Source organism: Macaca mulatta, chromosome 14 (genome assembly GCF_049350105.2).
Source record: "Macaca mulatta isolate MMU2019108-1 chromosome 14, T2T-MMU8v2.0, whole genome shotgun sequence".
NCBI classification, from domain to species: domain Eukaryota; kingdom Metazoa; phylum Chordata; class Mammalia; order Primates; family Cercopithecidae; genus Macaca; species Macaca mulatta.
Genome location: NC_133419.1, coordinates 112,741,066 through 112,768,439, shown reverse-complemented (window position 1 = coordinate 112,768,439; position 27,374 = coordinate 112,741,066). Strand labels below are relative to the sequence as shown.

The following is a 27,374-nucleotide window of genomic DNA, read 5'->3' as shown; positions in this document are numbered from 1 at the left end:
TATTGAGTACCTACTGTGTGTTCGATTTGAGAATATAAAAATCAACTATATGTGGTCTCCAACCTCCAAGAGTTTATCATTTAGTATGGATGATAAATACAATTACAAATAATTACAATACACTAAAATCAGATTTCTACAAGCTGTATTGGAAGACTGAAGATGACCAGGTTAATTTCTCCTGGAACAGGTCAGGAAGGGCCCATGGTTGGAGAGTCCTTTTTAAAAGCACCTTTTAGAAATCATAAGATACAGAAGTTGAAAAGAGTATTCCAAGAAGAGGGAAGGACAGGTGCAGAAGCATGAAATGGGATCATATATTTATAAAACTGTAGGTGAATTACTAAGGCTGGAGCATAATGAATACATCGGGAAGTTGTGAGGTAATTAAGTAGGCAGAGGCCAGATCACAAAAGACTGTGACAAGGTAAGAGTTCAGGATGTTAGTCTTAAGCTATGGAAAGTTACTAAAAGGTAGTGATATGATTAGACAGGCATTTTAGAAAAGTTGATCTCGCGGCAAAGTATGGATTGGATGGGCCAAACTGGAAACCAGAAATCCCGTGCGGTAGTTTAGGTGTTTGTCCCCCGACACCTCATGTTGAAAGTCGATCCCCAATGTTGGAGGTGGGGCCTAATGGCAAGTGTTTGGGTCATGGAGGCAGATTCCTCAAGACTAGATTAATGCCCTCCCTGGGGAGGAGGAATGAGTACTTACCCATTAGTTCCCACAAAACTGCTTGTTAAAAACAGCCTGGCACCTCCCTCCACTCTCTTGCTTCCTCTCTCCATGTAATCTCAGCACATGCCAACTCCCATTTGCCTTCTGCCGTGAGTGGAAGAGGATTGAGGCTTTCACCAGATGCCCACCTTCCAGCCAGCAGAATTGTGAGCCAAACAAACCTCTTTTCCTCCTAAGTTACCTAGCCTCAGGTATTCCTTTATGGCAACACTCAACTGACTAAGACATCCTGTTAAGAGGCAATGAAAACAATCTGACACATGATGATAGGAAAGATGTAGCCCTGGAGCTGGAGTAGGGATGGATTTGAAAGACCTTTAGAAAGTCAAAGTCTTAGTACTAGGGACATAGTTGAACACAGGGTGTATAAAAGGGAAAAGTAAACAATGACTGAGATTTACAACCTGGGAAGACAGATACATAGTAATACCATTACCTAAGACGGGAACACAAGCTGAATTATGTCATCTCGTTATTCATTTTATTTTTTTTTATTTTTATTTTTTTTGAGACGGAGTCTCGCTCTGTCGCCCAGGCTGGAGTGCAGTGGCCGGATCTCGGCTCACTGCAAGCTCTGCCTCCCGGGTTCACGCCATTCTCCTGCCTCAGCCTCCCGAGTAGCTGGGACTACAGGTACCCGCCACCTCACCCGGCTAGTTTTTTGTATTTTTTAGTAGAGATAGGGTTTCACCGTGTTAGCCAGGATGGTCTCGGTCTCCTGACCTCGTGATCCACCCGTCTCAGCCTCCCAAAGTGCTGGGATTATAGGATTGAGCCACCGCGCCCGGCCTCATTATTCATTTTAAATGTTTACTGGGTGCCTTATTATGTATCAAGTATTAGAGATACACAAATAAATTAGATATAATCCCCACCCTTAAGGAGCTCAAAAGTCTAGTGGAGTGAGATAGCAAAACAGTTACAATACAATAAAATAAATATGAAAATAATATTGCCATGGACTGAATTGTGTCCCACCACCAAATTCATATGTTGAAGCCCTTATCTGCTATTTGACTGTATTGGAGATAGGGCCTTTAAGGAGGTAATTAAGATTACATGAGGTCCTACGGGTGGAGCCCTGATCCAACAGAACTAGTGTCCTTATAAGAGATACCAAAGCTTTCTCTCCCCCACGTGAGGACACAGAGAGAAGGTGGCCTTCTACAAGCCAGGCAGGGAACCCTCACCGAAACCTGGCCATGCTGGCAACCTGATCTTGTACTTCTAGCCTCCAGAACTGTAAGAAAATTAATTTATGTTGTTTAAGAGAGTTTAAGGTATTTTGCAATGGCAGCCCAAGCTGACTAATACAAATGTTATGTACACATTTGGGAAGAATTTCAAAGAAAGAGTAATCATGATGTCAAATGCTACACAGGGGTCTAATAGGCAAAGACTCGTTTGGTAAATATATCATTGATGATACTAGTGAAAAGTTGATTCAGATGACTAATAAAGAAGAATGAGTTGGACTGCATAGACTTTTCAAGTAAAAAAGCAAAATAAGAGTAATGAGGGAGAACTTGTCTCACCCAACATAACGCCATATGACAAAATGATAGTTATTACAGTATTATGGCATTACTATAAAAAACATGTACAAAAAAACTAGACGATAAATGGCTGAGAAACATATCCTTGTGTGTGTCTACAAATTTAATACATGATTTTGAAAAGTACCACAAAACAGGTGATTAATAGTTATAGCTTATAAGTTTACATTTATTATCCATTTAGAGTTGATTTTTCCATATGGTATGAGGTATAGGTCAAACTTGCTTAAAAAAATAGATCTTTAAGAAAAGCCTATCCCTTTACCGTTGAATTGTCTTTGCACTATTGTAGAAAATCAACTGGTAAATGTGTGTCTATTTTTAACTCTATGCTGTTCCACTCATCTATTTATCTACCAATTCACCAATACTACACTGTCTTGATTACCCTAACTTTACAGTTAGTTTTGATATCAGACAGTATGGTCCACCAACTGCATTGTTCATCTTTTTTCACCATTTGGGTTGGGAGGGCAGTTAATTCTAGTCCCCTTATTCTTTCCTATAAATTTTAGAATTGGCTTGTTTTTTTTTGTTTTTTTGTTTTTGAGACGGAGTCTTGCTCTGTCGCCCAGGCTGGAGTGCAGTGGCCGGATCTCAGCTCACTGCAAGCTCCGCCTCCCAGGTTTACGCCATTCTCCTGCCTCAGCCTCCCGAGTAGCTGGGACTACAGGCGCCCGCCACCTCGCCCGGCTAGTTTTTTGTATTTTTTAGTAGAGTAGTAGAGACGGGGTTTCACCGTGTTAGCCAGGATGGTCTCGATCTCCTGACCTCGTGATCCGCCCGTCTCGGCCTCCCAAAGTGCTGGGATTACAGGCTTGAGCCACCGCGCCCGGCCGGCTTGTTTTTATCTACAAAAGCCTGGTAGGATTTTCATTGGAACTGCTTTGAAGCTATAGATCATTTGGGGAAGAACAGGCCATCTTAACAATGTTGAGTACTCCAATCCATAAACATAGTATACCTCTCTGTTTATTTAAATCTTTATTTCATCCTTGTTTTATAGTTCTCAGTATAGTCATTGCACATATTTTATGAAGTTTATACCTAAGATTTTCATGAGGGTTTTTCTTTTTCTTTTTTCTTTTTTATTATACTTTAAGTTCTAGGGTGCATGTGCACAACGTGCAGGTTTGTTACACAGGTATACATGTGCCATGTTGGTTTGCTGCACCCATCAACTCGTCATTTACATTAGGTATTTCTCCTAATGCTATCCCTCCCTGAGTTCCCCACCCCATGACAGGCCCCAGTGTGTGATGTTCCCTGCCCTGAGTCCAAGTATTCTCATTGTTCAAATTCCCACCTATGAGTGAGGACATGCAGTGTTTGGTTTTCAGTCCTTGTGATAGTTTGCTGATAATGATGGTTTCCAGTTTCATCCATGTCCCTGCAAAGGACATGAACTCATCCTTTTTTATGGCTGTGAAGTATTCCATTGTGTATATGTGCCACATTTTCTTAATCCAGTCTATCACTGATGGACATTTGGGTTGGTTCCAAGTCTTTGCAATTGTGAATAGTGCTGCAATAAACGTGTGTGCATGTGTCTTTATAGTAGCATGATTTATAATCCTTTGGGTATATATCCAGTAATGGGATTGCTGGGTCAAATGGTATTTCTAGTCTAGATCCTTGAGGAATCGCCACACTGTCTTCCACAATGGTTGAACTAATTTACACTTCCACCAACAGTGTAAAAGCATTCCTATTTCTCCACATCCTCTCCAGCATCTGTGGTCTCCTGACTTTTTAATGATCGCCATTCTAACTGGTGTGAGATAGTATCTCGTTGTGGTTTTGATTTGCATTTCTCTGATGACCAGGGATGATGAGCTTTTTTTCATATGTTTGTTGACTGCAGAAATGTCTTCTTTTGAGAAGTGTCTATTCATATCCTTTGCGCACTCTGATGGGGTTGCTTTTTTCTTGTAAATTTGTTTAAGTTCTTTGTAGATTCTGGGTATTAGCCTTTTGTCAGATGGGCAGATTGCAAAAATTTTCTCCCATTCTGCAGGTTGCCTGTTCACTCTGATGGTAGTTTCTTTTGCTGTGCAGAAGCTCTTTCGTTTAATTAGATCTCATTTGTCTATTTTGGCTTTTGTTGCCATTGCTTTTGGGGTTTTAGTCATGAAGTCCTTGCCCATGCCTATGTCCTGAATAGTATTGCCTAGGTTTTCTTCTAGGGTTTTTATGGTTTAGGTCTAACATTTAAGTCTTTAATGCATCTTGAATTAATTTTTGGATAAGGTGTAAGGAAGGGATCCAGTTTCAGCTTTCTACATATGACTAGCCAGTTTTCCAAGCACCATTTATTAAATAGGGAATCCTTTCCCCATTTCTTGTTTTTGTCAGGTTTGTCAAAGATCAGATGGTTGTAGATGTGTGGTGTTATTTGAGGCCTCTGTTCTGATTCATTGGTCTATATAGCTATTTTAGTACCAGTACCATGCTGTTTTGGTTACTGTAGCCTTGTAGTATAGTTTGAAGTCAGGTAGCGTGATGCCTGCAGCTTTGTTCCTTTGCTTAGGATTGCCTTGGCAATGCAGGCTCTTTTTGGTTTCATATGAACTTTAAAATAGTTTTTTCCAATTCTGTGAAGAAAGACATTGGTAGCTTGATGGGAATGGCATTGAATCTATAAATTACCTTGGACAGTGTGGCCATTTTCATGATATTTATTTTTCCTATCCATGAGCATGGAATGTTCTTCCATTTGTTTGTGTCCTCTTTTATTTCCTTGAGCAGTGGGGTTTGTAGTTCCCCATGAAGAGGTCCTTCACATCCCTCGTAAGTTGGATTCCTAGGTATTTTATTCTCTTTGTAGCAAGTGTGAATGGGAGTCCACTCATGATTTGGCTGTTTGTTATTGGTGTATAGGAATGCTTGTGATTTTTGCACATTGACTTTGTATTCTGAGACTTTGTGGAGATTCTGGAGATTCTGGGCTGAGATGATGGGGTTTTCTAAATATACTATCATGTCATCTGCAAACATAGACAATTTGACTTCTTCTTTTCCAAATTGAATACCCTTTATTTCTTTCTCTTGCCTGATTGCCCTGGCCAGAACTTCCAATACTGTTGAAAAGGAGTGGTGAGAGAGGGCATCCCTGTCTTGTGCCAGTTTTCAAAGGAAATGCTTCCAGTTTTTGCCCATTCAATATGATATTGGCTGTGGGTTTGTAAAACTAGTTATTATTTTGAGATACATTCCATCAATACCTAGTTTATTGAGAGATTTTAACATGAAGGGCTGTTGAATTCTGTTGAAGGCCTTTTCTGCATCTATTGAGATAATCATGTGGTTTTTGTCTTTGGTTCTGTTTATGTGATGCATTACATTTATTGATTTGAGTATGTTGAACCAGCCTTGCATCCCAGGGATGAAGCCGACTTGATCATGGTGGATAAGCTTTTTGATGTGCTGCTGGATTCGGTTTGCCAGTATTTTATTGAAGATTTTCGCATTGATGTTCATCGGGATATTGGCCTAAAATTCTCTTTTTTTGTTGTGCCTGTGCCAGGTTTTGGTATCAGGATGATGTTGGCTTCATAAAATGAGTTAGGGAGGAGTCCCTCCTTTTCTGTTGATTGGAATAGTTTCAGAAGGAATGCTACCAGCTCCTCTTGGTACCTTTGGTAGAATTCAGCTGTAAATCCATCTGGTCCTGGACATCTTTTAGTTGGTAGGCTATTAATTATTGCTTCAATTTCAGAGCCAGTTATTGGCCTATTCAGAGATTCAACTTCTTCCTGGTTTAGTCTTGGGAGGGTGTATGTGTCCAGGAATTTGTCCATTTCTTCTAGATTTTCTAGTTTATTTGGTGGAGGTGTTTATAGTATTCTCTGATGGTAGTTTGTATTTCTGTGGGATCGGTGGTGATATCCCCTTTATCATTTTTTATTGCATCGATTTGATGCCTCTCTCTTTTCTTCTTTATTAGTCTTGCTAGCCGTCTATCAGTTTTGTTGATCCTTTCAAAAAACCAACTCCTGGATTCATTGATTTTTTGAAGTCTTTTTTGTGTCTCCATCTCCTTCAGTTCTGCTCTGATCTTAGTTATTTCTTGCCTTCTGTTAGCATTTGAATTTCTTTGCTCTTGCTTTTCTAGTTCTTTTAATTGTGATGTTAAGGTGTCAATTTTATATCTTTCCTGCTTTCTCTTGTGGGCATTTAGTGCTATAAATTTCCCTCTACACACTGCTTTAAATGTGTCTCAGATATTCTGGTATGTTGTGTCTTTGTTCTCATTGGTTTCAAAGAATATCTTTATTTCTGCCTTCATTTCGTTATGTACCCAGTAGTCATTGAGGAGCAGGGTGTTCAGTTTCCATGTAGTTGTGCGCTTTTGAGTGAGTTTCTTAATCCTGAGTTCTAATTTGATTGCACTGTGGTCTGAGAGACAGTTTGTTGTGATTTCTGTTTTTTACATTTGCTGAGGAGTGCTTTACTTCCAACTATGTGGTCAATTTTAGAATAAGTGTGATGTGGTGCTAAGAAGAATGTATATTCTGTTGATTTGGGGTGGAGAGTTCTGTAGATGTGTATTAGGTCTGTTTGGTGCAGAGCTGAGTTCAAGTCCTGGATATCCTTGTTAACCTTCTGTCTCATTGATCTGTCTAATGTTGACAGTGTGGTGTTAAAGTCTCCCATTATTATTGTATGGGAGTCTAAGTCTCTTTGTAAGTCTCTAAGGACTTGCTTTGTGAATATTGGTGCTCCTGTATTGGGTGCATATATATTTAGGATAGTTAGCTCTTCTTGTTGAATTGATCTCTTTACTATTATGTAATGGCCTTGTGTCTTTTGATCTTTGTTGGTTTAAAGTCTGTTTTATCAGAGACTAGGATTTCAGCCGCCCCCACCCCCTTTTTTTTTTCTTTGCATTTCCTTGGTAGATCTTGTTCCATCCCTTTATTTTGAGCCTATGTGTGTCTCTGCACGTGAGATGGGTCTCCTAAGTACAGCACACTGATGGGTTTGGCTCTATCCAATTTGCCAGTCTATCACTTTTAATTGGGGCATTTAGCCCATTTACATTTAAGGTTAACATTGTTATGTGTGAATTTGATCCTGTCATCATGATGTTAGCTGGTTATTTTGCCCATTAATTGATGCAGTTTCTTCATAGCATCAATGGTCTTGACAATTTGGCATGTTTTTGCAGTGGCTGGTACCGGTTGTTCTTTTCTATGTTTAGTGCTTCCCTCAGGAGCTCTTATAAGGCAGTCCTGGTGGTGACAAAATCTCTTAGCATTTGCTTGTCCATAAAGGATTTTATTTCTCCTTCACTTATGAAGCTTAGTTTGGCTGGATATGAAATTCTGGGTTGAAAATTTTTTTAAGAATGTGAATATTGGCTCCCACTCTCTTCTGGCTTGTAGAGTTTCTGCCGAGAGATCTGCTGTTAGTCTGTTTCCCGTTGTGGGTAACCTGACCTTTCTCTCTGGCTGCCCTTAACATTTTTTCCTCCATTTCCACCTTGGTGAATCTGACAATTATGTGTCTTGGGTTGCTCTTCTTGAAGAGTATCTTTGTGGTGTTCTCTGTATTTCCTGAATTTGAATGTTGGCCTGCCTTGCTAGGTTGGGGAAATTCTCCTGGATAATATCCTGAAGAGTGTTTTCCAACTTGGTTCCATTCTCCCCGTCACTTTCAGGTACACCAATCAAACGAAGATTTGGTCTTTTCACATAGTCCCATATTTCTTGGAGGCTTTGTTTGTTTCTTTTTACTCTTCTTTCTCTAAACTTCTCTTCTCACTTTATTTCATTAATTTGATCTTCAATCCCCGATACCCTTTCTTCCACTTGATCGCATTGGCTATTGAAGCTTGTGCATGTGTCACGAAGTTCTTGTGCCATGGTTTTCAGTTCCATCAGGTCATTTAAGGTCTTCCCTACACCGTTTATTCTAGTTAGCCACTCATCTCATCTTCTTTTAAGGTTTTTAGCTTCCTTGCAATGGGTTTGAACATCCTCCTTCAGCTCGGAGAAGTTTGTTATTACCAACCTTCTGAAGCCTACTTCTGTCAGCTCGTCAAAGTCATTCTCCGTCCAACTTTGTTCTGTTGCGGGCAAGGAGCTGTGATCCTTTAGAGGAGAAGAGGTGCTCTGGTTTTTAGAATTTTCAGCTTTTCTGCTCTGGTTTCTCCCCGTCTTTGTGGTTTTATCTACCTTTGGTCTTTGATGTTGGTGACCTACAGATGGGGTTTTGGTGTGGATGTCCTTTTTGTTGATGTTGATGCTATTCCTTTCTGTTCATTAGTTTTCCTTCCAACAGTCAGGTCCCTCAGCTGCAGGTCTGTTGGAGTTTGCTGGAGGTCCACTCCAGACCCTGTTTGCCTGGGTATCACCAGTGGAGGCTGCAGAACACCAAATATTGCAGAACAGCAAATATTGCTGCCTGATCTTTCCTCTGTAAGCTTTGTCCCAGAGGGGCACTTGCCTGTATGAGGTGTAAGTCGTCCTCTACTGGGAGGTATCTCCCAGTTAGGCTACATGGGGGTCAGGGACCCACTTGAGGAGTCTGTCCGTTCTCAGAGCTCAAACACCATGCTGATAGAACCACTGCTCTCTTTGGAGCTGTCAGACAGGGACGTTTAAGTCTGCAGAAGTTTCTGCTGTCTTTTGTTCAGCTATGCCCTGCCCCCAATGGTGGGGTCTACAGAGGCAGCAGGCCTGGCTGAGCTGTGGTGGGCTCCGCCTAGTTCGAGCTTCCAGGCAGCTTTGTTTAACTACTCAAGCCTCAGCAATGGCGGACGCCCCTCCCACTGCCAGGTTGTTGCCTCACAGTGTGATCTCAGATTGCTGTGCTAGCAGTGAGCAAGCCTTCGTGTGTGTGGGACCCCCCAAGCCAGGCACTGGACAGTATCTCTTGGTCTGCGTTTGCTAAGACCAGGAAATGGAAATGCACAGTATCTGGGGGAGGAGTGTCCCATTTTTCCCAGGTACAGTCTGTCAGGGATTCCCTTGGCTAGGAAAGGGAAATCTCCCAACGCCTTGCACTTCCTGGGTGAGGTGATGTCCCGCCCTGCTTTGGCTCGCCCTCCATGGACTGCACCCACTGTCCAATGAGATGAACCAGGTACCTCAGTTGGAAAAGCAGAAATCACTTGTCTTCTGCGTCGATCCCGCTGGGAGCTGCAGACCAGAGCTGTTCCTATTTGGCTATCTTGGAACCCGTCCCAGGTTTTTCTTTTTCTAAGAGATGGGGTCTTGCTATGTTGGCGAGGTTGGTTTTGAACAACTGGCCTCAAGTGATCCTCCCACCTTGACCTCCCAAAGTGCTGGGATTACAGGCTTGAGCCACCACACCCAGACCTCATGGGGGAATTTTTGGTGTTACTATAAGTGATTCTTTTACAATTTTTTCCATTTCCAAATATTCATTGCTAGTATATACAAGTAGTTTTTTTTTTAGTTGACCTTGTGTCCTGTGACTTTGCTAAACTCCCTTCTTAGATATAATAGCTTTATTATAGATTCTTTGGGATTTTCTTCTTAGACAATCATGTCATCTACAACACAGGCCATGCTAAAGTTACTTCTTAGACACAGTAACTTTATTATAGTTTCTTTGGGATTTTCTATATAGACAATCATGTTATCTATAAACAGAGGCTGTTTTGTGCCTTCCTTTCCAATCTCTATGCCTTTTCTTTCTTTTCCTTGCATCTGTGTTCATTAGAGATACTGGTTTTCGTGTCAGGGTAAAATAAAATGTACTGGGAAGTGTTCCATCCTCTTCTACTTTCTAGAAGGATTTACGTAGAATTAGTATTATTTATTCCTGAAGTGCACCCATCTGGTCCTGGAGTTTTCTTCAATGGAGGATTTTAAACTAAAAATTAAATTTCTTTAATAACTATAAAACTAGGTTATCTATTTTCTTTTAAGTTTTGGTAGTTTGTATCTTTTAAGGAATTTATCCATTTTGTCAAATTGTTAAATTTATGAATAAAAAGTTTTTTCTAATACTCCTTTATTGTGCTTTTAATGTTTACAAAATCTATAGTAATGTTGCCTCTTTCAATTCTTTTTTTTTTTTTTTTTTTTTTGAGACAGTCTCACTCTGTTGCCCAGGCTAGAGTACAAGGTGTAATCTTGGCTCACTGCAACTTCTGCCTCCTCGTTTCCTGGGTTCAAGTGATTCTCCTGCCTCAGCCTCCCGAGTAGCTGAGATTATAGGCACCTGCCACCATGCATGGCTGGTGTTTGTATTTTTAGTAGAGATGGGGTTTCAACATGTTGGCCAGGCTGGTCTCGAACTCCTCACCTCAAGTGATCCACCCACCTTGGCCTCCCAAGTGCTGGGATTACAAGCGTGAACCACTGTGCCCTGCCTGTTTCACTTCTAATATTGGTACCTTCTGTCTTCTTTTTATCTTGGTCAGTTTGTCTATAGATTTATCAACTTTATTAAACTTTCCAAATAACCAAATTTTGGGTTGATTTTTTTCCCTATTTTCTAGTTTCAGTGTATTTTATTTCCAGTCTCATATTTATCCCTTCTTTTTGCTTGCTTTGAATTTAGTTTGCTTTTCTTTATCATGTTTCTTAAGGTAGCTTAAATTATTGAGTTCATTCATTGAAAACTCTTCTCATGTATAAAGAGTACTTAATGCTATGAATTTCCTTCTAAGCACTGTTTTTGTCACATCTCACAAATTTTTATTGTGTTTTCATTTTCTACTCAATTCAAAATATTTTGTAATTTCCTTTATGAATTCCTCTTTGACCCAAAGGATACTTAGAAATATGTTTTTCAATTTCCAAATATTTGGGGATTTTTCCAGATATTTTTCTGTTGACCTCTGTCTGGATTAATTCCATAAACAACACTGCATAAATTCAATTCTAAAAAATTTGTTTTGTTTTATGGCCAGAATGTGGCCTATCTTGGTAAATGTTTCAAATGCACTTGAAACATTTGGAGTATTCTCTAAATGTCAGTTAGAAAGAGCTGGTTGGTAGTGCTGTCCAGGTGGTTTTTGTTTTTTGTTTTGTTTGTTTGTTTGTTTTTGAGACGGAGTCTTGCCCTGACACCCAGGCTGGAGTGCAGTGGCACAATCTTGGCTCACTGCAACCTCTGCCTCCCGGGTTCGAGTGATTCTCCTGCCTCAACCTCCCAAGTAGCTGGGGTTACAGGCACTTGCCACCATGCCCGGCTAATTTTTATATTTTTAATAGAGACAGAGGTTTCACCATGTTGGCCAGGCTGGTCTCAAACTCCTGACCTAAAGTAATCTGCCCACCTTAGCCTCCCAAAGTGCTAGGATTACAGTCGTGAGCTACCGTGCCCGGCCCAGGTTTTCCATATTCTTATTGATGTTCTGTACACTACTTCTACTGATTACTGCAAAAGAAATATTAAAGCCTCCAAGAGATAGGGGTTTCACCATGATGGCCAGGCTGGTCTCGAACTCCTGACCTCAAGTAATCTGCCCGCCCTGGCCTCCCAAAGTGCTGGGATTACGTCATGAGCCACCGCGCCCGGCCCAGGTTTTCTATCTTCTTATTGATGTTCTGTACAGTACTTTTACTGATTACGCAAAAGAAATATTAAAGCCTCCAATTGTAACTAGGTTGATTTATTTCTCCTTTCAGTTTTTGTTTCATGTATTTTTTGAGGGGGAGAGGAGGGAGGACAGTGTCTCATTCTGTCACCCAGTTGCCCAAGCTGGAGTGCAGCCTCCAACTCCCAGACTCAAGTGATCCTCCTGCCTCAGCCTCCCAAGTAGCTAGGACTTCAGGCATATGCCACCACACCTGGCTAATTAAAAAAACTTTTTTTTTTGTAGAGTCAGAGTCTCACCATGTTGCCCAGACTTGTCTCAAACTTCTGGGCACAAGTGATCCTCCTGCCTCAGCCTCCCAAAATGCATGGGATTACAATGAGCCACAGTGCCTGGCCTGCTTCATGTATTTCAAAGCTGTCATTGGGTATACACACATTTAGGATTATTATGTCTTCTTGGTGAATTGACCTTTTTATCATTAGGTATCATTTTTATACCTGGAAATATTTCTTGTTCTCAAGTATACTTTATCAGATACTAATATAACCACACTTCCTTTTGATTAGTGTTTCTATGGTATAGCTTTATCCATCTTTTTAGTTTTAAATCCATTTATATCATTATATTTATAGTGGGTTTCCTATAAACAGTAGCTGGTTGAGTCTTCCTCACCTGTATGTGCATGTTATCAACATTTTCACTACAGCCTTTAACATATGAATCATAGTTACTTTAAATTCCTTGTCTGCTGGTTTCGACATCCTTGTCACATTTGAGTTTGGTTCTGTTGACTGCTTTTGCTCTTCACAGTGGCTTCGTTTTTCTCTTGCTCTTGTGGGTGCCTCATAATTTCTTACTGAATGCCAGACATATGTTAAGACAGGAGAGACAGAGGTAAAAATATCTGTTTAGAAATGGGCACACTGTTTGTTCTTCCAGGCCATTAGTGGGGACAGTTGAGTTAATTTGGTCAGAAGCTGAGCTGGGATTGAGATTTTTGTTAAGGTTACCTTCAGTGCACCACCATTTTCCAAGTCTTCTAGAGTTAGGTTTAGGGACAGCTGGTTGTTGGAGAGTTGTTCCTCGATGTTCCTTCCCCTCCCTCAGCTGTAGGCTTTCCTCATGTGCCTGTGCCTGGGTCAGCCTCTGTATGCTGTTTCCTGCCTCAGAAGCAGTCCACTGCTGCTAATTAAACAGTGCTTGCCCCTGTGGTGGTGGGAGATGAGCAGTGCTTCTCTGTTGTCCTCATGCAGCCCCAGTTTTTAAGTGGGGTTTTCTCAGTGATCCTGTCCCTTCCTCAGTGGCAGGCGACCTCTTATAATCTGAGTCCAAGATAGTTTCCTGCCCCTCTGCCAAGGTAGTGTTCCTTTTCCTTTCCATCGCCACTAGGTGTAATGGGTCTTCACCTTTGCCTACAGCAGGGACGGAGGGGTCAACAGGATTTGCTTCCCTTCCACAGTGGCTCAAGGCTTTGCTCCATAAGCAAGAATGGTCCACATGTGGCTTCATGCCTTTCCTGCAGTGGCAGCTGCCCCCTTGCTCCATGAAGGAGGGAGGGAGGGTTTTTTTAGACTCTAGCCCCATGACCAACCTTTTTTTAACCAAAAGCATATTTTATTAATTTTTAAATTGATACATATTAGTTATACGTATTTTTAGATTATATACATATATATGTGGGGGATTTTTGTTTTTTTTTTGAGACGGAGTCTCGCTCTGTCACCCAGGCTGGAGTGCAGTGGCCCGATCTCAGCTCACTGCTAGCTCCACCTCCCGGGTTAACGCCATTCTCCTGCCTCAGCCTCCCAGGTAGCTGGGACTGCAGGCGCCCGCCACCACGCCTGGCTAATTTTTTGTATTTTTAGTAGAGACGGGGTTTCACCATGTTAGCCAGGATGGTCTTGATCTCCTGACCTTGTGATCCGCCCGCCTCGGCCTCCCAAAGTGCTGGGATTACAGGTGTGAGCCACCGCGCCCGGCATATATATATATTTTTAAGATGGGGTTTTGTTATGTTGCCCAGGCTGGTCTCAAATCCCTGGACACAAATAATACTCCCACATCAGCCTCCCAAGTAGCTGAGGTTACAGGCGAAAGCCCACCATGCCTGGCTCGTGTTATTTTGATACGTGCATACAATGTGCAATGATCAAGTCAGAGTAACTGGGATATCTATCACCTCAAACATTTATCTTTTCTCCTTTTTTTTTGAGACAGAGTTTCACTCTTGTTGCCCAGGCTGGAGTGCAATGGCGCAATCTCGGCTCACCACAACCTCAACCTCCTGGGTTTGAGCGATTCTCCTGCCTCAGCCTCCTGAGTAGCTGGATTACAGGCATGTGCCACCACACCTGGCTAATTTTTGTATTTTTAGTAGAGACAGGGTTTCTCCATGTTGGTCAGGCTGGTCTCGAACTCCCAACCTCAGGTGATCCACCTGCCTCGGCCTCCCAACGTGCTGGGATTACAGGTGTGAGCCACCGCACCTGGCCTACATTTATCTTTTCTTTATATTAAAACATCCCAATTCTTCTAGCTCTTTTATTTTTTTATTTTTCCTTTTTTTTTTTTGTTTTTTTTTTGTTTTTTGAGACGGAGTCTCGCTCTGTCGCCCAGGCTAGAGTGCAGTGGCGCGATCTCGGCTCACTGCAAGCTCCGCCTCCTGGGTTTACGCCATTCTCCCGCCTCAGCCTCCTGAGTAGCTGGGACTACAGGCGCCCGCCACCACGCCCGGCTAATTTTTTGTATTTTTAGTAGAGACGGGGTTTCACCGTGGTCTCGATCTCCTGACCTTGTAATCCGCCCGCCTCGGCCTCCCAAAGTGCTGGGATTACAGGCATGAGCCACCGCGCCCGGCCTATTTTTCCTTTTTGAGACAGTCTCACTCTGTCGCCCAGGCTGGAGTGCAGTGGTGCGATCTCAGCTCACTGCAACCTCTGCTTCCTGGGTTCAAACGATTCTTGTGTCTCAAGTGGCTGGGATTACAGGTGCTTGCCACCACACCTGCTAATTTTTGTATTTTTAGTAGAGATAAGGTTTCACCTGCCTCAGCCTCCCAAAGTGCTGGGATTACAGGCATGAGCCACCACGCCCAGCCTAGCTATTTCAAACTATACAATAAATTATAGGTATAGTCACCCTACTTTCCTATCAAACACTAGATCTCACTCCTTTTATCTAACTGTATTTTTGTATCCATTAACCAACCTCTCTGTCACCCTCCCCAAGCCTTCCCAGGTTCTGGTTACCACCAATCTACTCTCTATCTCCATGAGATACATTGTTTTTTTTAGCTCCCACATACTAGTAGAGAACATGTGGTATTTGTCTTTCTGTGCCTGGCTTATTTCACTTCACATAATAAGATCTAGCTGCATCCATGTTGCTGCAAAAGAAAGGATTTTATGCTTTGTTATAGCAGAATAATAATATTCCTTTGCATATATATATATATATATATATACACACACACACACACACACACATTTTTTTTTCTTTATCCACTCATCTGTTGATGGTCACTTCGATGAATTCTATATCTTGGCTATTGTGTTTTTGTTTATTTGGTGTTTTGTTTTGTTTTTGAGACAGGATCTCACTCTGGAGTGCAGTGGCACAAACCATAGCTCACCACAGCTTTTGTCTCCCAGGCTAAAGCTGTCCTTCCACTGCAGCCTCCTGAGTAGCCGGGACTACAAGCATGTGCCACCATGCCCAGCTAATTTTATTTTTAGTAGAGACAAGGTCTTGCTATGTTGCCCAGGCTGATCTCAAATTCCTGAGCTCAAGCTATCTTCCTGCCTCAGCCTCCCAGAGTGCTGGGATTACAGGCACGAGCCACTGTGACCGGCCTTGGCTATTGGAAATAGTGCTGCAATAAACATGGGAACACAGATACTTCTTTGATATACTGATTTCCTTTCTTTTGGATATATACCCAGCAGTGGAATTGCTGGCTCATATGGTAGCTCTATTTGTATTTTTTTTTTTTTTTTTGAGGAATGTCCACACTGTTTTCTATTGTAACTGTACTCATTTACATGCCCACCAATTGTGTATAATATTCATTCCCCTTTCTCTGCATCCTTGCTAGCATCCTTTTTTTTTTTCACATGCCCGCTGTGTCAAATGTCTTTTTGATAAAAGGCATTTTAACTGGAGTGAGATGATATCTCACTGTCACAACCAATCTTTTCATAAGCACCTGGTAGTCATGAAAAAGTATCTGCAAGTGGGTGCAAATTCCTCTTGTGTCTGTGGCTCCCAAGGTTCCTATACTGTCTTCTCAGCCTTTAGCAAATAATTAAAAATCTCAGGCCGGGTGCAGTGGCTCACCCCTGTAATCCCAACACTTTGGGAGGCCGAAGCGGGCAGATCACCTGATGTCAGGAGTTCAAGACCAGTCTGGCCAACATGGTGAAAACTCATCTATACCAAAAATACAAAAATTAGCCAGGTGTAGTGGTGGGTACCTGTAATCCCAGCTACTTGGGAGGCTGAGGCAGGAGAATCGCTTGAACCTGGGAGGCAGAGGTTGCAGTGAGCCAAGATTGTGTCATTGCACTCCAGCCTGGGCAACAAGAGCAAGACTCCGTCTCAAAAAAAAAAAAAAAAAAATCTCAGCTGAATTCTTATCTGTTGTATAGTGGCCCCATCTTCCTCCCAGGCTCTACCACAAGTGAGCCAGTACTTTCATCCTATTTCTCCCTGTAGGCACCTGTTTCTTTTACAGGTTAGTTGATTACACTATGATTTCATCTCTCTGATGGGTTCAAGAAAGTTACGATTTTTCAGATTCTCCAACTTTTTCTTGTTTCAGTAGAAGCAAGGATCTTTCTGGCTTTCTACATCCTAGGTAGAAGGCAGAACTGCTATTTTTTACAAAATCTCACTTTTTAAATATTGTAGTAAAATTCACCATTTTAACCTTTTTAAGGTGTGCAATTCAATGGCATTTAGTACATTTAAAATGATGTGCAAACAACCACCATTATCCAGTTCCAGAACACTGTCATCATCCCAAAAGAAAATCTGTATGCACTGAGTGGTTATTGGCTATTCCTCCCTCACTCCTGACCCTGGAATCTGGCTAACCTACTCTACTTTCTGTCTCTATGGATTTGCCTTTTCTGGACATTTTATATAAATGAACTTATACAATATGTGCCCTTTTGTGTCTGGCATCTTCCACTTCGCATAATGTTTTCCAGGTTCATTCACGTTGTAGCATGAATCAGTGCTTCATTCCTCTTTATAGGTGAATAATACTCCACTGTATGCATATATTAGAATTGGTCTATCCATTCATCAGTTGATGGACATCTGAGGTGTTTCTACTTTTTGAATATTGTGAATATGACTGCTAGGCACATAGACGTACATGTTTTTTTGAACTCCTATTTTCAGTTCTTTTGGGTCATATGGTAACTCCATGTTTAACTTTTTAAGGAAGTGCCAAACTGTCTTCCATAGCAGCTGCGCCATTTACATCCCCAGAGCAATGTAGGACAGCTCCAACTTCTCCACATTCTCACCAACACTTATTATTCTCCATTTTTGGCACCATTTAGTAGGTGTAAGGTGGTGTCTCACTGTGGTTTTGATTTGCATTCCCCTAATGACTAATGATTTTGGGCATCTTTTCATGGGTTTATTGGCCATTTGTTTTTGGTTTTTTTTGTTTTGTTTTTTTTTTTAGACAGTATCTCGCTCTGGTGCCATGCTGGAGTGCAGTGGCACAATCTCAGCTCACTGCAACATCAACCTCCCAGGTTCAAGCAATTCTCCTGCCTCACCCCCCGAGTAGCTGGGACTACAGGCGCGCACCACCACACCCAGCTAATTTTTGTATCTTTTTTTTTTTTTTTTTTTTTTTTTTGAGACGGAGTCTCGCTCTGTCACCCGGGCTGGAGTGCAGTGGCCGGATCTCAGCTCACTGCAAGCTCCGCCTCCCGGGTTCACGCCATTCTCCTGCCTCAGCCTCCCGAGTAGCTGGGACTACAGGCACCCGCCACCACGCCCGGCTAGTTTTTTGTATTTTTTTTAGTAGAGACGGGGTTTCACCGTGTTAGCCAGGATGGTCTCCATCTCCTGACCTCGTGATCCGCCCGTCTCGGCCTCCCAAAGTGGTGGGATTACAGGCTTGAGCCACCGTGCCCGGCAAATTTTTGTATCTTTAGTAGAGATGAGGTTTCACCACATTGGCCAGGGTGGTCTCTATCTCCTGACCTCATGATCTGCCCACCTCAGCCTCCCGAAGTGCTGAAATTACAGGTGTGAGCCACCGCACCTGGCCGGCCATTTCTTTATCTTCTTTGGAGAAATGTCTATTCAAGTATTTTGCCCGTTTTCTCTTCGGTTGTTTGTCCTTTTGCTGTTGAGTTGGAAGAGTTTTTTATATATTCTGGATCCTAGATCCTTATCAGACAATATGATTTGCAAATATTTTCTCCTATTCTGTAGGTTGTCTGCTTACTTTCTCGATAGAGTTCTTTTATACAAAAAAGTTTTTAATTTTGATGAAGTCCAGTTTTATCTTTTTTCTATTTATTTATTTTATTATTATTATTTTTGAGACAAAGTCTCCCTCTGTAGCCCAGGCTGGAGTGCAGTGGTGCAATCTCAGCTAGCTGCAACCTCTGCCTCCCAGGTTCAAGTGATTCTCTTGCCTCAGCCTCCCGAGTAGCTGGGATTACAGGTGCCCACTGCCACACCCACCTAATTTTTGTATTTTTAGCAGAGATGGGGTTTCACCATGTTGGCCAGGCTGGTCTCAAACTCCCAATCTCAGGTGATATACCCACCTCGGCCTCCCAAAGTGCTGGGATTACAGGCATAAGGCACTGTGCCCAGGCCAATTTTATCTTTTTTCTTTTGTTGCTCATGCTTTTGATGTCCTATCTAAGAATCCACTGCCAAATCCAAGGTCACGAATATTTTCCTCTATGTTTTCTTCTAAGAACTTTATAGCTTTAAGCTCTTATATTGAAGTCATTGATCTATAGTCTGAGTTAACTTTTGTATATGGTGTGAAGTAGGGGGTCCCATTTCATGGAAATATCCAGTTGTCCCAAGCACTATTGGTTGAAAAGAACATTCTGTGGTTATATGAGTTTTTATATGAACTCTCAATTTGATTTCACTAATCTATTATTTTACTTTAAATCTGAAATAATTATTGTTTTCCCTTAAGAGTAAACGGCAAGAAAGGAATTGGGTTCAGAAAGTACATTACTCTTTCAGGAAATTTAATTATGTTGAAAAGGAAAGAGAAAGGGCACAGCCAGAGGGGAATGAGAAGCATTTGCCTTGCATCTCTCATATGCTCCACAGTACACTAGATGATTTCATTTCATGCTCAAATTCTTCAATATTACTTTGGTTCCATAAAAAAGGAAACTAAGATTCAGTGACATTAACATTTTGTCCATGGTCACACACTGTGCTGAATGGCAGAGCCAAAACTGTACCCTAGATCTGTTTGATTGTATATTCTGTATTTTTCCCTCTCTATTATTTTGTGTCCAGTTTTGGACATGACTTTACAGTGCCTTGGGACCTACAGAGAGAGAGATCTAGTTTACATTTAAAAATATAGTACTAGGCTGGGCGCAGTGGCTCATGCCTGTAATCCCAGCACTTTGGGAGGCCGGGGCGGGTGGATTGCCTGAGCTCAGGAGTTCAAGACCAGCCTGGGCAACACAGTGAAACCCTGTCCCTACTAAAATACAAAAAATTAGCCGGGTGTCGTGGCACGCGCCTGTAATCCCAGACACTCGGGAGGCTGAGGCAGGAGAATCGCTTGAACCCGGGAGGCAGAGCTTGCAGTGAGTTGAGATCATACCACTGCACTCCAGCCTGGGCAACAGAACAAGACTCTGTCTCAAAATGAATAAAAAAAAATAAAAAATAGTACTGAAGCTCAGAAAAGAACTGAGATTTGAGATAAAACATAAAAATAATCGGCACACAAGTGTAGTTAAAGCCAGGGAGTGGAAGAGATCACTTGATGCCGAAGACAATATGAAAAGCCTTAGGTTTAGGCTTCAATTGGATGGAATCTCAGGACACGTCAACATTTAAGAATTAGAGCAGAATAAAATGAGATTCAGGAAGGACTAGAAGGAAAACTCAGTATTGACTTCACTACCTGCCAGTGGCAAATCGAACTTGTTCATCTCTATATCTCCAGCATCTAACGTTGATGGTGAATAATGGATGCTCAGTAAATATGTTAGATAAATATCTGAATGACACTGAAACTGAAGAAGAAGAAAGTTTCCAGGAGACTTTTAGAGAATAGTCAATGCTTTTGAAAAGACAATGAAAGATAAGGTTTAAAAAGTAACCACTTGATTAGGCAACAAAAAAGTCAACAGTGACCCAGCCAGAAGAACACTAAGCAGAGTAACAGATAAAAGACTGTAGTGGGTTCAGTAGTGAACAGGAAGTGAGGAAGAAAAGAGAGCACGTATAGACCATTCTTTTAAGAATTTTGATGTAGAGGAATAAGAGAAATAAGTCAGTAGCTAGAGAGCTGGCCAGAGTTACACAAGTTTTTGTATTTTCAGATAAGAGACATTTCAGCTTGTTTGTGAATACAGATATCACTGGAAGCATTAGATTAACAACTTAGTTTTCAAGCAGCTGTAGATTTATTTGTAATATTTTAAATACTATATATGCGCAAAGTAATTTTTCTAGGGGGGAGTTTATTATACTTAAAAAAGAAATTTCTAAGTACACCTATTTATATTGGCAGTTTACACTAATCTGAAGAAATCAATGAATACAATAATAAAAAAAATCCTCTCCAAACAATAGAAACGACTATTTTGTAACACTGCTAGAAAAGGAAACTGGAACTAATTCTGGTAATAAAATAATTCATTGCCAACATGGCGAAACCCCATCTCTACTAAAAATACAAAAATTAGCCAGGCGTGGTGGTGCACGTCTATAATCCCAGCTACTGGGGAGCCTGAGGCAGGAGAATCACTTGAACCCGGGAGGCTGAGGTTGCAGTGAACAGAGATCGCGCCACTGCACTCCAGCCTGGGCAACAAGAGCGAAACTCCATCCCCCGCCGCTAAAAAAAAAAAAAATTGTTTCATTCCCAGCATAGATACCTCATCCAAGAGGAAAAGATATCTGGGATCAGAGGTTTGAAATGCTATTTTATTTACTCTACAAAAAAATTTTACATTTCATATTTTTGCAAGTATTTTCAGTATTTTAATTTAGGTTTCTTAATGTGCTTTTAAAAATTTATATGTAACATACAAAACTGTTTCTAGTCAGCTTTTTACTATTTGGTTTTTATAAATTATTGTTTAGACACCTTTCGATTAGGCTTGATTAAAAAATAAGAAAATGTGAACATTACTAAGCCACAAAAGGCAAAATACAAACTAAAATAGGAATTACCAGGCAGGGTAGCTTTCCAACAAGTTTGAACAAATGGGAAAAAATATAGAGTGGGCATGAAGCAGGTTAAAATACACTTTCTAGCCATGGCCACTAGATGGTGCAAACATTTTGCAGGACTTAAACTAAATGCCTTAAGCACTCAAAGTTTTTTGTTTTGTTTTGTTTTGTTTTTTTGAGATGGAGTCTCTGTCGCCCAGGCTGGAGTGCAATGGCGCAATCTTGGCTCACTGCAACCTCTGTCTCCTGGGTTCAAGTGATTCTCTTGCCTCAGCCTCCTGAGTAGCTGAGATTACAGGCGTGTGCCACCACACCTGGCTAATTTTTGTATTTTTAGTAGAGATGGGGTTTCACCATGTTGGCCAGGCTGGTCTTGAACTCCTGACCTCAGGTGATCCGCCCGCCTCAGCCTCCTAGAGTGCTGGGATTACAGGCGTGAGCCACCGCACCCAGCCTCAGCGCTCAAAGTTTTAAGAGTATCTCCAAATAAATTAAATGCCTTGCTTCAAGGAAGAAGTGGAAATTTTTTTTGTGCTATCTGGGAGTGTAGGAAAATTTATGTATGTATGTGTATTTGTTGTTTTATATTTTGCTTTTTCAGCATAAATGTTTTGAGCTTGTATGTTCTTCAAAGATATTTTAGCCTCTCTGAGTCAACAGCATCCTGCCTGCACGTGGCTAAATGGCACTGGGGGTGATGATGGCATATGTCTTCATGGTCTTAGAACTAACTCAATTCCAGTATTTCTACAGAAACAAAATAGTATAAAAGTGAAGTACTACAAGAAAAATTACATCCCCAAAATATTGGTAGTATGAAAAATACTAAATTCCTGGTCTAATATGCTAGGAGTCCCTACTGAGCAAAAATGGGTACTTACTTGAATTAGGGGGCCAGGACTCCCGGTATTCACTACCTACTTGAGTTCTGGGTGACTTGACCCGAACCTGCGGAGCCACACAAAAATCACAAGAGTTATGATCAATGGGAGAATTTAACCAAGAAATTTAAATCATAAAAGTGTGCTTAAAATACTACATATTTTTCTACCACCTCTTCCACAACATATAAAATCGAATATATTTATCCTAACAATAAACAATAATAATATATATGAAAGGCTTTCTGGTTTCCAATGTATTTTCCATATATTTTCTCATCCAATGCCAAGCTCATTCAGGGGTAGGTGGGAGGGGAAGAAGCAGTAAAGGGAGACCCTGTGGGGTCAAGAGCCACAATCCTTACACAGCTACAGTTTCTGGGAGCCAGTGTGACCATGAACTCCTTCTCTGGATTGTCATACCATAATGAATAGTCAGTTCCGCTGAGAGAAAAACTAATGGAGAAAAACAACTCTAACCTTTAACAGGGTCTTGTATCTCTTCACACTGCCTTCCTCTCAATTAACATTCTTAAAACCCGGCTTTCTCAGGAGCTTGCCTAAGAGAGACACCACAGCAAGAAGGTTACCTTTCTTTCTTGTTTCTTCTGCGTCTCCATAACGTGCAGGCGCTCCATGAGGCTGGAGATGCCCTGCTCCAAGCTGTCAATGGTGTGGTGCTGAGGATCGTGCCCACTGAAGCTGTTGCGCAGGCTGCGGAGAGCATCTCGAACAAGCTGCAGGTCGCTGGTCTGTGGGCAAAAACAAGGTGCTGCTGGCATGGCCCGGTGCCACATCCCAACCACTGGGCTGAAGTTTCCAGAAGAGATTTCTTTTTCCCCCACAGAAGCAGGCCTATGGTTTCTCCACTAATTCTTAATTTTGTATAGCAAGTGCCTCACATCTTTACACACTCCACAGATCCAGGAATTAGGGAACTGGAATATAAAAGGCCTCATCCACTGGCCGTGGGTTTGGCACTCTTTGGTTTCAGTGAGAAATGGCAGGTCTCCGTCAATCCAGGTACCTACCCCTCTGTTGCTGATTGAAGCAGCTCCTTTTCCTGCTGTTGGAAGGAGAAAACCATTGCTTTGAGAGTTGTGACTGTTGTAGTTGGTCACCTATAGCAGCATGAAGAAATGTTGCTTGTTAAAGGGAGAATTGTAAACTAGATGTGCTGTCTTATTTTTCTTCTTTACATTTATCAGTTCCTGACAAAGTATATAATTGTCTGTTTGTTTAATGGCTCTCTTTATTAAAATGTATCGTTCTTAAGTATAGATTTTTTTCCCCTTTTGGTCACTGCCATATGCCCAGCACTTGACACTTAGTACGCATTGTTGGATGTGAATGAAGGAAATGCTAACCTCCACCTGGAGGCCACAACCTAGCCTCTGCCACAGCACTGGAGAGCCTCAGAATGCTGCTCCAGCATTGCCTGGCTTTGCTTCAGTAATTTAAAAATAATGCTGAATATATATATATATGTTTTGTTTTGTTTCTTGGGACAGAGTCTTGCTCTGTCACTCAGGCTGGAGTGAAGTGGTACAATCTCAGCTTATGGCAACCTCTGCCCACCGCCCCCCCTCCGGGTTCAAGCGATTCTCCTGCATCAGCCGCCTGAGTGGCTGGGATTACAGGCCCGTGCCATCTTGCCTGGCTAATTTTTGTATTTTTAGTAGAGACGGGGTTTCACCACATTGGCCAGGCTGGTCTCAAACTCCTGACCTCAAGTTAGCCACCTGCCTTGGCCTCCCAAAGTGCTAGGATTACAGATGTGAGCCACTGTGCCAGGCCATGGTGAATATTTTTTGAGTCTGACTCTATGCCAAGTGGATCCAGCAAGACTGTGCTTAGTTATTTATGTGGATTACCTCATATATTCTTCATAATGACGGACTGAATCACTATTATTTCCATTTTCCAAATAAGCCCTATTTCTAAGGTTCAGAAGATAAGCAACTGAAGGCCACACAACGTAGGAGTGGTAAAGGTAGAACATGAAACCAGATTTTCTTATTCTGGAACCCGTCCTCTTAACTAGCTCATCATAGAGTCTCCTAACAAACGAGCCTGTGGCCTTGGTTCAGCTCTGAGTCAGAAACACCATCGCCCCGTTTGCTTCATAAATGTGGGAGGGAGAACACAGGGTCTAGGTTACCTCATCTGCCTCTCTTTTCATACAGTGAGCCAAGAGGACATCTTTGTGTTCTAGCTCTCGCTCTAGATCCACCTGCAAAACAGACACTAAATCAGAAAAGGATTTCTTTGGGCCAAAGGGGCAGGAGAGTCAGGGGCTGAATATGTTCTGACCTGGTGGTAACTGGCATCAGAGAGTTTCCGGAGTGCTTCTTCTAACTTGGCCTGGTGCTGCTGAAGGAGGCGATCCTTCTGCCCCAGCTCTTTCTGCAACAGAGATAGAGCTTTCAGATGAGTGGCAAAACCAGGGGCACTGAAAAGTTCCCCTCTGTAATATAACTTCCACTCAAGTAAAGTAGAGCCTCAGGAAAAGAAAGTCCTTTCCTCAGAACATACCAGGAAGACTTTACACACCATAATAGTCTTACATAGTGCAAAGGATTCTTCAAGAGTAATGAAGAAGGGAACTGTCATTTGTAGGAGGACCAGTATGAGCCATTCATACTAGTCAGAGATAAAGGTAAGACTAGAACTGAAGTTTCTAGACCCCTCGTCCTGTACTCCCTCTCCTAGCTGTGCCATCTATTCTTCAGGGCTAGTGCATCAGGGGACACAGAAAAATGCTTCCTTCTAAAAAGCAAGGATAAAAAATAATTAAAAAGCAAGGATGAGAATAGAATACTTAAGTGCTTTTTGAGCAACAATAATGGGCTGTTCATGAAAGGTCAGTGGAAGGCATTTCCAAACTGATATTCACTCTTACTTTATATTCTCCCAAGAGCCGGTTCCTCTCATCTAGCTTCCTCTGCAGATCCACCTGCAAGGATAAGAAAGAATTCATGGTATGCAGGTACTGCCTGCTAATCCTCAAGGAAACCAGCTACTTAGTAACCATAGTTAATGCTGGCAGTTAACAGTATGCAGCACAGAGAGGGTATGATGGTAAAAATACACAGCTGCTCTCCATGTTGTTAGTGAAGTAATTAGACTGTAGAACCACAATTTTGCCTCGGTATCTCAGTGTCCTCAAAGTTGAAGAGGAGATCAAGGACCTTCCTGCCCAGTATGATGTGGGCTTTCACCTAGGAACAGAGATGAGTCTAATGGGGAATAAAAATAATTGCAGACACTTAGGGCAGGCATCCCAGAAGCAAGATAAGAGATTAGGATGGCCAGTCTAATAGCACTTCATGCACTAGCCTGTTCTGCTAATGGGGCTCACTGAGGTCAAGGCTCATTCATTTAACTCACATTCTGGTTGTGCAGCTCATCTTTGTCCATATTTGCCCTCAGTAGCTCTTGTTTGAGCTGAAGAACAGATGTGTCCTGCTGAGTCAATCTCTGCTGCAAGGCATCCTAGGGGAAAAAGCATACTAATTACTGTTGTCTCAATTCATCAATCAGCCAGTTGTTATTACAAATTACTAAACCCTTTAATGTGTTTCCAGCATTCGTTATGGCAGACTGGAAGACAAATGGAGTAAAAGGGTCTTGCCACGAGTTGCTGAGGAGGGGTTTTTCTGTCCCCCTCTAGGAAACTGGCATCCAGACCAAAATCCTTTCCACTGTTCTATGAAACTTACTGAAACCTGGTTTTTTTTCTCTGCTTACTATTCGTCCCCGCCCTCAATCCTGATAGCATGGTGTATTCGAGAGAGAATGACTGGACTTTGGGATCAGAGAGACACAGATTCAAATTATAAAGCTACCACTTACTACTTTTGTGATGTTAACCTTGGACAATGCACTCTACTTTCTCCCACCTGGGCTTTCTCATCTATATCTTGGGCATATAAATACTCAATCTAGAGTAGCTCTTTTTCCCTCTACCTCTCTGCCCAGTCCCCATTTCCTGGAGAGATGGGCCCTATTCATCCCGCCACTCTGTTGTTAAAGAATCCCTGAAATCACTCCCACGCTGGCTTCCAGAGCCTTGCTGCTAACCTGCTTCCAATGGCTTCCAATGCCTAGTCTGGACCAGGATTAGAATTATCTTTCCACTGAGCAGAACTGTTCTTTGATTCATGATTCCTCTTCCCAATTTCCTAGGATCTTAATAGCATTAGGTTTTCTTTCCCTCAGCTTGAACCCTCTTGGTTCCTATCATGCCTAACAAAAGGTGAGCTGGATATCCTTGCTTATAAGGACAGTTAGGACACATTCTATCAACCATGGTGGCTTCAAACAGAACTAATGGACTAGGGCTGCATTCTAATATATTTGTCTTGACTTTTCTCTCTTTACAGACTGCAAAGAAATGGTACAGACTATGAAGAATGTGGGAGCCCATTCTTAATTATACTCTCTGCCATGACAGTACATGGTAAAGGAAGTCTAAGATACCTTTGGCATCAGTAGTTCAAAGGAATATTTCCCAAAATGTGCTCCATGGGACATTAATGTGCCACATGACATTACATGGAAGAAAAGACACTCCTGTGGTTATTAATTCTAAATCATTTTGAGGCCAACCTCTTTACGACAGACCTTTTCAGATTCTTTATATGTTATTATTCACAGTGAGTCTTCAAGACTGCAGAGCATTTCTCAAATTTATCTGACCATGGAACACATTTGTTTTTTAAAGTGTTTCAAAAGTACTAAGCCTACAAAATATACTTTGGAAAATGTTGCTGAGTGATAACTCTAGTCTAGCCCATCAATGGATATGCAAGGAAGAGGGGAAAAGCAGCAACATAAAAACATCCTCTTCTACTTCTAGGTTTTATTCCACAGATATACTCCCATTTGGGTGAAATAACATATATTCAGGCTGGACATGGTGGCTCACGCCTGTAATCCCAGCACTTTGGGAGGCCAAGGCGTGCGGATCACGAGGTTAGGAGTTCGAGACCAGCCTGGCCAATATGGTGAAATCCTGTCTTTACTAAAAATACAAAAATTAGCTGGGCGTGGTGGCACACGCCTGTAATCCCAGCTACTTGGGAGGCTGAGGCAGGAGAATTGCTTGAACCTGGGAGGCAGAGGTTGCAGGGAACCGAGATCATGCCATTGCACTTCAGCTCTGGGCAACAGAGCAAGACTTCATCTTGGAAAAAACAAAACAACTAATATTCAAGGCTGTTAGACCATTGTTGATATTAGCA

General features: G+C 41.8%; 1 protein-coding gene across 3 annotated transcripts in view; it reads right to left on the bottom strand.

Moving 5' to 3' along the window:
- The window catches only part of DIXDC1 (DIX domain containing 1), a 101,409-nt gene that overhangs the window by 8,154 nt on the left and 65,881 nt on the right, over positions 1–27,374 (bottom strand). For all 3 annotated transcript variants that reach the window (XM_015115680.3, XM_001106684.5, XM_015115683.3), the window contains 7 exons: positions 25,519–25,623; positions 25,031–25,084; positions 24,442–24,534; positions 24,290–24,361; positions 23,160–23,249; positions 22,719–22,880; positions 22,129–22,195 (listed from right to left, as the gene is read on the bottom strand). In XM_015115680.3, coding sequence (XP_014971166.2) covers positions 22,129–22,195; positions 22,719–22,880; positions 23,160–23,249; positions 24,290–24,361; positions 24,442–24,534; positions 25,031–25,084; positions 25,519–25,623 — 643 coding nt within the window. The remainder of the gene's footprint in view (positions 1–22,128; positions 22,196–22,718; positions 22,881–23,159; positions 23,250–24,289; positions 24,362–24,441; positions 24,535–25,030; positions 25,085–25,518; positions 25,624–27,374) is intronic.